The sequence below is a fragment of the Equus przewalskii genome, chromosome 14 (genome assembly GCF_037783145.1).
Source record: "Equus przewalskii isolate Varuska chromosome 14, EquPr2, whole genome shotgun sequence".
Lineage (NCBI taxonomy): Eukaryota > Metazoa > Chordata > Mammalia > Perissodactyla > Equidae > Equus > Equus przewalskii.
In genome coordinates, this window is record NC_091844.1 from 32,904,155 (window position 1) to 32,914,250 (window position 10,096).

Sequence of the window (10,096 nt, forward strand, 5' to 3'; positions counted from 1 at the left end):
ACTTCCCATCTGTGCCACCTTTGGCATGGGATTCACCCTCTCTGCATCTCATTGCCACCAGCGACAAAATGACATTGGTTATAATGAGGCCTCTCTGCAGACCGAGTGGTCAGAAAGAGATGATGTCTTGAGATTTCTGACTGCCTTCTGCTTAATAATCTGAAAGAGAAAAACAGTCACAATTTTGAATAAGGTACACGAGATTATGTCCACTTCTTTTACCCTGTCCCACTCTATTACACTGGTCTAGGCTCTGAACAACATATTTTCCAACAAATACCTCTGGGTCAAGTACAACCCTCTGCAGTCTCTGATCACTCACATGGACTGGTTCCTGTTTGGGTCACCCATTAAGCAGCTCTGCAAAGACGTCCCCTTGTATAAGGGGGAAGTGGCTGGAGAGATACTGAGTGAGTACCAAGAAATCAGTCCTTTACCAGATGTTTCCTGAAAGCTCCTATGTTCCGGGCACTCTGCTAGGTGTTATGTGAAATACAAATAAATGTGAAACCTGGCTCAATTAAATTTACTTTGGGAGTTAAATACCTACCATGTGTGGAAATCGTGCTAAATGTTAGGGAGACACAGAAATGAATAAAACTCTGCCTCCAAGGAACATACAATCTGGTGGAGAAGTCGATGAATTGACACAAAGGATGGAGTAAGAAAAGATTCCTGGGTGCCAAGAAAAATTGTTGGGTTCCTATTGTTTCACATATAAGAAGTCAGAGTAGGAAAGAGGCTTCTGGGCCCTTAGAATGGCATCTTTTGGAGACAGTAAGAAAGAAGTCAGTAAGAAATATTCTCAGAGAACAGAATGATGGTTGCCAGCGGCTGGGGGGAGGAGGCAATGGGTGATGTAGGTCCGAGGGCACACATTTTCAGTTATGAGAAGAATAAGTTCTGAGGATCTACTGGACTGCCGGGGGACTGTAGTTAATATGGTGTTATATACTTGAAAGCTGCTGAGAGTAGATCTTAAGCATTCTCACCACACATAAAAACACAGAGTTACTTATGTTAACCATGTGAGATGATGGATGTGTTATCTTGATCTTGGTAATCATTCTGCAGTGCGTATGGATATCAAATCATCACATTGTCGCTTTAAATACATACAAATCTGTTTGTCAATTATTCCTTAGAAAACTTAAAAAAAAAATTCTCAGAATCTAGGACAGAATTAGTCCAAGGAAGATCAGGCAAAGTGCACCGACAGACAGGGAATCAAAGCTCTGATTCAGCCAGGTGACATATGTCACTGTTGTCATTACTGGTATTTTTACACAACGTTTCTAAATATTGCAGAGTGGCCAGAGGGAAAGAGAGGCTGGGCACAGATGGCAAATGCAACAAAAGAAATTCCCCAGAGTGGTGGAAGGTAGACAAAGGAGAAAAGAATTAGCATTTATTACATTTCTACTGCCTGGAAAAAAACATCTTTAAGATATTTTCCTTTCAGTAAGGTCATTAGTACTTATAGGTAAAGGCACATAGGCATGCCATCAACACAGGATGTCATAGTATCAACTGGATTGAGCCAGACAGCACTTCCAGGAGTTGTCAGTCTTATTTAAGCTGATGTATTATTGCAATAGAAGTATAGCTAAAATCTTGGGTAACACAAAATTATACGTACAACGCTTAGTCAAGACGTTTACAAAAAGGCGTTGGTTTGTTGCATTCTAATAATATATTTCTTAATGCTCCTTCTTTTGAAATGTTTCCCCTTTTCAGATAATGTCGGTGCTGGATCCTGTGCAAAGGCTGGGCTCCTGGGCATCTTTGGCATTTCTGTCTGTGCAGACATTCACATTTAAGGCCTCAGCCCACTGGTTTCGTCCCTTCAAAGAACTACACCCTTGGTTTCTACTCAGCAGCCAAATTAAATTCTCTCTCAATGGTCTAACTAATGTTGAGATTACATGGTAAAACATAAATACTGTATTTACAGATATCTGGGTGTTTGCTTTTTTTTGTAAACAGCAAAGGGAAGCCAAACAACATTTATGTCAATATGTAGAAGGAAAGAAATTGCCAGGATTTCAAGCAAAGTGCGTAAGGTGTGAAACTTCCCAGATAGTGTAGCTGGGTCACATGCTGGTCAGCTCGGTGCAAGTCTCCATCTTTGCATCTGCCCACCAGACCAGCGGCCAATCTGTCTGTCGAACACACGTGGGCAGCCTGGTGGAGTGGGGACTCAGGAGGCAGTGGCCTCCACCCGGTGATGGGGTGGGGTTTGATATACCCTTATCAAACAAACTGACTGCTCCGGTGAAGGCGCCTATCCCCTCTGACAAAGCACCCAGCTTGGAGGGCCATTTCACATGCCTTTCAGGAAGTGCCTTTCAGCTCATCAAAGCAGTAGACTCAACCTTAATAAATGTTATTATGATATATTTTGTCCTGGTGTGAGGAGAGAGGGAGGGAGAACACCATCACCCAGAGAAAGATGAACTTTACTGAAAATCTTAGCAGGAGTGAGAAGCTAACTGGGAAGGCCAAGTCAATATATAGAAGGAAAGCAATTTTCAATATTCCAAATAAATTGCATAATGTGGGCAAATTCCCAGATCATATAGCTCATTCTCATGTGGACTGGTCAACTGGGTGCAAGTTCAGAACAAAGAGGAGTTACTTTAACGAGAATTTCTGTGTGTCTTCTCTTGCTCCTGTTCCTAATGCTATGCAGCTACTTCTTAACGACCATTAATGAATATATTTAAAGCACTTGCCATGTGCTCAGCCCTGGGGTAGATATGCTGGCAAAACTACCACAGTCAAGAAAGTTATTTTCTTGTGGTGGAAGTGAGACACTTACATAAAAACATTTGATAACAACAGTAATGAGTGTATAATAAAATGCCAAATGAGTGGTAGAGTGTACGAGCTGGAACCTTGGTGTTTGCAGGTGATGGAACTCAAATCCAAATCACTGAGGCGAAGAGGGGAGGAACTTATTGTCTCCTCCTACCATAGAGGGATAGGGATGTTCTGGTTTGGGGTGGTGGATATTCCGGTTTGGTGCTTGGAGGTGGCTGGACTCTCTTTTTCCATGTCTCAACTCTCCTTCTCTCTCCATGCCGGCCTCAGTATCCTACACTGGTTTTCTCCATGAAGATAGAACCAACATGGCTGTCAGCCCTAAGGTCCTCATCTTCCCAGTGTCATTGTCAGAGAGGAAGGGACTCTGCTTTGTTCTAATTTCAAATTAGTTTTAATTAAAAAATTCTTTGGAAAGGTCCCTAATTGAATCCCTTGAGGGCATGTTCTTACTCCTGCGGCCAGGACCGCTGGCAGGTGGAGAGTGTTAGGATTAGCAACCTCCTTTGGAATCTACTGCTTAGAGAGGTGTTATGCTTATTAATTTTTATAATCTTATTCCCATTTTTAAAGCAGAACTTTGAGTTCTGTTTTTTCTCAACTCTGCTTTCATTAAGTCAATTAACCCTGCTCAGTGCTGGTGTCCTGTTGAATACCTGTTAGGAGCAGCAGGTGGAGGGGGCCAAGCACATGCCCAAAAGGAGTGCGTCCAAATGGGAGCTACAGGGAAGCTGGGGCGCCATTAAACCTTCTTCAGAAGGAGCCCTTTCTTAAGGGCTGGGGAGGAAAAATATCAACTCTGTTTCTAGTTTTGTTTGTTTTCAGATATTTTCTAATTTCCCTTTTGACTTCTCTCTGACTCAATGGTTGTTTAATTTCCATGTATCTGTGAGTTTTCTTGTTTTCCTTTTGTTATTGATTTCTAGTTTTATTCCCTTGAATAATTAGAAAAGATATGTGGAATGATTTCAATCTTCCTAAATTTATTAAGACTAGTTTCGTGGCCTAACACGTGATCTGTCTGGGAGAACATTCCACGTGCACTTGAGAAGAATGTGTATTCTTCCTGCTTCTGGGCGGAATGTCCTGTATATGTCTGTTAAGTCCATTTGGTCTATAGTGTTGTTCAAGTCTGCTGGTTCCTTATTGACTTTCTGTCTGGATGATCTATCCGTTATTGAAAGCGGGGTGTTATCGGAGTCTCCTCCTATTATTGTATTGCTGTCTATTTCTCTCTTCAGACCTGTCCATGTTTGCTTTGTAGGTTTAGGTGCTCTGATGTTGAGTCCACGTGTATTTATAATTATTATGTCTTCTTGGTAAATTGACCCTTTTATCATTCTATAATGACCCTCTTTGTCTCTTGTGACAGTTTTTGACTTAAATCTATTTTGTCTGATATAAGTATAGCCACCCCTGCCCTCTTTGGGTTACCATTTGCATGGAATATCCTTTTTTATCACTTCACTTTCAGCCTATGTGTATCCTTAAATCTAGTGTGTTTTTTGTAGATGGTATATAGTTGGATCTTGTTTTTTTTTTCCGTTCGTCCACTCTATGTTTTTTTGGTTGGATTATCAGCCCTGTTAGCTCACTGTATACACAAGCATAGACCCTCTCCAGGTCATAAGGGAGGAGAGCAAGTCTGGATGGAACACAGCAAAGCATCAAGGATGCTGTAGAAGAGCTGACCTGGCTACTGAAGCCAGCCCAAGATAGCAGTGTGATCCAGGCTGTGAGTGTGCCAAAGGAGTTTCTGCAGGAAGCCTGGTGAGGCTTATAGAGGAAGGTCTTATTTCCCATGAAGTTTTGTTCCCCAGGGTAAATGACATGTCTTGTAGACTCATTTACTAGACGACATGTCATTTACCCATCTGAGGTAGAACTAAAACTAATTTCTTCATTCAGAGTTCCCAGGATTAGAATATGTGGGCCCAAACAAATACTTTATTATGCAAATTGTTTGTTTGGATAACTGACTCAATGAATTCAAATATTAGTCAACACAAACATAATAAATATAAAAACATTGAGACTTCTAACTTCTGATAATGATGAAGCACTTATACCAGATTAACACTCCTGACATCAAAGTTATAAACCTGGACAAAACATTAAAAAGTAGTTGTTTGAAGGCACTGGAGAGTGACTCAAAGTGGGCAGAAACTAAAGAGGATAAGACTTTTGAAAGCAACGCTCATCATCTATTGTTGATCAGTTTTCTAACATTCTATGGCCAAAAATATCCACTGACTATTCAATTCTTATTCCCCATCCCTCTCTTTCCTGCTAACAGAACCTCAATTTGTTTAAGTAGCAGCTCAATAGTAGCCAATAGTACCAAGGTTGGGAAGGCCTGGGCTAAGTCAATCTTATTTCCCTTGAGAAAACAAGGTCAGTTTCCTCAGCCTGTGATTGGTCAGTGAGTGGCCATATGACCTCAATTATGGTCAATGAGATCTACATGGAAGTCTGCTAAGTGGGGCTTCCCAGGAGGGATTTTTCTTTTCTGATAAAGAGGGACAGACTCAGCTGGCATGCAACTCTGCCTTTTGCCCTTTCCTGTTATCCTTCCTTCAATGAGGACATGATGCTGATGTCAAGAGATGCAGCTACCATTTTGGGACCACCAGGTAACAATCCTGGAGAGGAAAGGCTCAGGAAGGAAAGATCTAGAATGCCTGATTACATCATTCTAGAGCATCACTAGCTCAGCCTTTCTTCCCTTGGACTCACGTGATATAGATCAATCTCTTTCTATTTAAGACACTGTGACTGGGTTCTCCTTATTTGTAGCCTAAAGCATTTCTTGCAGATACACCTGAAAGGGACCAGAGTGAGTCCAATGGGCACACATATCCCTGGCTCTGGGTCCACCCCAGCATGAGTGCCTCCACTTCTTTCACCTCTGTAGCTCCTTTGGAAATTCCGGGCTCACCTCACCCTGCACTCATACCATGTGCTACTTATAGAATGACTGAGACATAAACGTCACTTGGAACCCACTGTCCAGCTCTCCTTGGCCTGCTGTTCCTTCTGTTAGTCTAGACACCATGCCCAGTTGCTCCCTCAGTTCCAGGAGAAATGTCTGAGGTTACAGCGACTCTGATATGAAGGGCTCAGGACATATACAGGAAGTGAACCAAGTGCTTCTCAGGGCTGGGGATCTGGGTCTCCCCCACTGTGAGGTGAGAAGCCCATTTCCTAGCAAGCTTTTAATCACTGCTAAAGGATTCCCCTGGCTGTAGCACGGGTCTCACATGTTCATGCTACGTAGCATATGACCTAGTGAAGCGACACCCCAAGAATCCACCTCTCACTGCCTCTCATGATGTGGTCCCCATCTCAACCTTCCTCTGAAAAGCATCCTTTGCCGCACTCATAAGGACATGGCCTTAGGAATACAGTGCCTGATCAATGGCCAACCATTCTGTCATTTGCTAATGACTTTTGGGAGCCTCACTTTTCTTCTGTCTGACCTGGCCAAATTACCATAATAGGGAGAATCCTGGGGAGGTCACCAGCCCCTCACAGTCTGAAGTTTGTCCCACTCCAAGAGTCCTGCTAGGGTGTGTTTGATTTTTTTTCTCCTCAGAATATCCCACTACTGCCCCTCTCTACTCCCTTGGAGCTAGGGTCAGGGGGAGGGTATTGCCTAGGAGCAGCCATGAAGGAACTTTCTGGGGTGTTGAGAATGTTCCACATCTTCAGCTATGTAGTGGCTACACAGGAGTGTATATGTAAGAACTCGTCTGTGCACTTTACTGTATGTTGTAGACAATGCCTGGAGCCAGGCAGAGGACCAAGAGCTGTGTGTGGACCATGGACAGCAACAGCTCCACTGGAGGGTGGCTGGGAGAACTGCCTGCGTGAAAAGCACCCCAAAACTGGTGCAGGCCAATGAAGGGCTCCACAGGAATAACTGCCGAGTTACAGGTTAAACTATGGGGATGGTCTTTCCACCCCAGGCAGGCAGCAGGATGAGGAGAAGCAGCATATTCCAGGCAGGATAAGGGGCCCTGCTCCTGATCCCTGGGGAAACTAAGATCATGGAGCGGGCAGGGAGTCAGAGAATAAATGCTGGGCAGCTGCTAACCTCACTGGTGAGCCAGTCCACCCATACGCACAGACCTGAGGCCCAGGGCCAGTCAGTACCTCTCTGAGGCTGCAGAGAAGCAGGAGTGATGGAGAGAGTTAGAAGTACCACCATTGAGGGCGAAAGGGGCTAGTGAAGGGAGCAAGACTTTCCTCCTAGAGGGGAGTCTGTCAATGGAGGGTCATTCTCTGAACAAGGAGGCCAGGGAGCTTGACCTCTGTCTTGGGTATCCCTCTCTGAGAAGGCCCTCTTGGGCAAGGGTGGACTTTTTGTGGGAATCTCAGAGATTTCTCGGAGGGAGGGTTTTGTGCAGGTCCCAGCTGGGATTTAGACGTGACAAAGGACTGCTGGTGATCCCTCCAGCATGTGTTTGCAGGGGGATAAGAACAAAGCCAAGGGAGATCTTAAGCTCAGGAAACAGAGAGCTGGGACACGGTCACAATCCAAGAACAAATCCTGGAGGGGAGGAGACACTGTGGTGTCTCGTGCTCCGATTTGTCCCCAGTCCAGTCACTGAGGGGCTCATGCCTGAAGCCTCAGGGTGGTGGGTGGGGGCTGTGAGCGGAAACAACAGAAGAGAGAAGCCTTTTTTCACTACAGTTTTTGTAAGAAACCAGGGCATTTTTTGCAGCAATGTGAACAATTGACACCGAAGGGTGGCGGGGCTGGGGGATGCACTTTCCCTGTTTCTGCATTGAGTCCAGAGGGCCCTTGCTCCTCTGACATCCCCGAATCTCCTCCATCAGTGCGGAGATGGCAGTGTCTGCCCAGGTCGCGTACTCAGCACAGGGGCAGCAGCAAGAGGCAGTGGAGACAGTTCAGCTGAGGGCACTGGGGGCTGTGGGTTCTCGGGCCCCTTTTCCCAGCTCTAAGAGGCAGCATTGGAGATATTGGCAGTGGTCAATGACAGTGGTTGCCCCAAGAGAGAAAGAAAATAGAAGATTGCTCTGCTTGGAAGACCACTGGGATAATTCTTAGGCACTCCTGGGGAGACTCAAAAATTATTATAAGGGACTTCGCACGAACCTTGAGTTCTTCAGTCACAGATGGAGCAGTCTCTTATTAATGTTAGTGTAATTGCATTTCCAACAGAAGGCTGCTGGTCTTGATAAACATGCAATATGCTTGGACTAGGATCAGGGGCACTGGTTTGAGATTCAAATATGGTCCATTTCATTAAGTGCTGGACTAGACGAGCTCTAAGGATAAACGTTAACAATGGTCATCAGTAGGGTGGTGTTGTAGACTGAACGTTTGTGTCCCCAAAAATTCGCATGTTAAAACCTAATCCCTAGCGTGATGGGATTAGTCTCTTATAAAAGAGGTCCCAGAGAGCTCCCTCGTCCCTTCCATCACATGAGGACACGGCAGGAAGAAGGCTGTCTGTGAACCGGGAAATAGGCCCTCTCCAGACAATGAATCTGCCAGCGTCTTGATTCTGGACTTCCCAGCCTCCAGGAATAAATGGGGAGTAAATGTTTGTTGTTTATAAACCACTCAGTCTATGGCATTTTCAAATTTTGCCTTCCCAATCCCATCTCCTAAAAGACCTAAATCCTGGTGCATGCGTGGAAGATTCTTTTTAAGATAAAGGTTGAGTTTATAACCTGAGGAAACAAAATCTACCTTGACAACCCTGTAAGTTCTAAAGGACTGTGCTTGTTGTTTCTCGGAGCTCCTACAGCTCAGTCAATGACAGCCTAGAGTGACGAGGCTTGGGATGGAGGCGGCAGGCCTTGAACCTAGAGTTTCTGGGAGGAAACTAGTCTAGCTGGCAGAGCGAGTATCTGCAGAGATGGTAACAGATGGAGACAAACATGGTGGTTGGGTGTGGGCTCTTGAAGTCTCCCGGAAGTAACAGAGACGTTATAATAATCAGGTGGAGTCTGGAGATGATGGGAAATTCAGGGACAGCTGAAGCTCAGAAGTCTGGAGGGGAGAGTTTGGCATGAGAGCAGTCAGTAGGCAGCAGCCCTCCCACTGTCACAGAGGGCTAAGGAGCAGGGGTCCAGGCATTTGCAATAGGGACTCAAGCACATGGGACAAGATACCGACTGGTTCCTGGAGCTAGTGGAGGTTGGGCGTCAGAGACAAGGCGAATGCAGATGGAGGATGGACTGACAGCCATGGCGACTTATCTCTGAGGACTCATTGGGCCTCACCCTGGGGGCCAGACCCTGCTCTGTGGTCCTCTCAGGGCCTCTGGTTGACCAAGACTTGGCCTGTCACATCTGATCCTTCCACCCTGAATGTGCTACGTACATATCTCCACCTACCTTATCCTTGACAAGCCACATGTGTGCAAATCCATAGGATCAGAGCCTCCGGCCGGCCCAACCATGCCCTATTCATGCCCAGTAGAGGTTTACCATGGGCATTTCCTGTGCCATCAAATTTCATTCATGACCGTAGGTAGCGACACCACACCGTGACTCTACCCAGAAGAGCTACACGTTCAGAGAGCTGGTGCTCAGCAGCGTCTTCATCACCGAGGGCCTCCCTGCTCCATGCACACGCAATGTCCAGCACCCTCTTGCCCCCAGTCCTGTCCTATTTGAAGTGTTCCAAACTCCAACATGACCTTCTGTGGACATCTGTGTCTGTTCTCCAATACTCCTCCTCGTTATTATTTCTAAGGTAAGGGGAGTCATGGATGCTCTGTGTGTGTGTGGGAAGGGGGGAGGAGGATGTGGCTTTGTCCCTCCCGGCTTCAGGAATGGATAGTTAAAGAAACAGTGCTAAGAGGCCGGGTCCGTTTTCATTCGTATTGGAGAGAAATGCCTGGGAGTCACCACTAAGGGGTTTAGACCAGTTCAAAGGGAGGTCTGGGAGGCCTAATGTCTCTTGGATCTCTCTCAGGGGCTTTTGTGGGGTGGGCTGGGCCACCACAAGGAATAGGCTTTCGTAGATTCTCAGGGCAATTTGCAGGAGACAGAGATATGACCTCAGACTTGACAGCTTGCCTGTGCTGTGGCTAGTGTCTTTTTACTATTTATTTATGGCCAAAATTCTCAAAGGATTCTTCAAAGGACACCCTAAAGAGAGGCCCTGAGAAATGGGACATTCAGGAGAGGCACTTCCTACTTTGCACCATGCTGGCGTGCGACGTTTGGGACCATGTGTGGATGGGAATGTCCATAACTCAGGAGAGGACAGTGCAGGCTGGGAGGGCTCATC

At 45.7% G+C, this 10,096-nt stretch overlaps 1 protein-coding gene across 5 annotated transcripts in view; it reads left to right on the forward strand.

The window, feature by feature from the left end:
• GKN2 (gastrokine 2) overlaps nt 1-1,955 on the forward strand; it is a 38,893-nt gene extending 36,938 nt beyond the window's left edge. For 3 of the 5 annotated variants that reach the window (XM_070572464.1, XM_070572463.1, XM_070572467.1), the window contains 2 exons: nt 251-410; nt 1,738-1,955. In XM_070572464.1, coding sequence (XP_070428565.1) covers nt 251-410; nt 1,738-1,820 — 243 coding nt within the window. In that variant the 3' untranslated portion in view covers nt 1,821-1,955. The remainder of the gene's footprint in view (nt 1-250; nt 411-1,737) is intronic. The other 2 variants (XM_070572465.1, XM_070572466.1) reach the window with 1 other exon arrangement.
• The last annotated feature ends 8,141 nt before the right edge of the window (nt 1,956-10,096 follow it).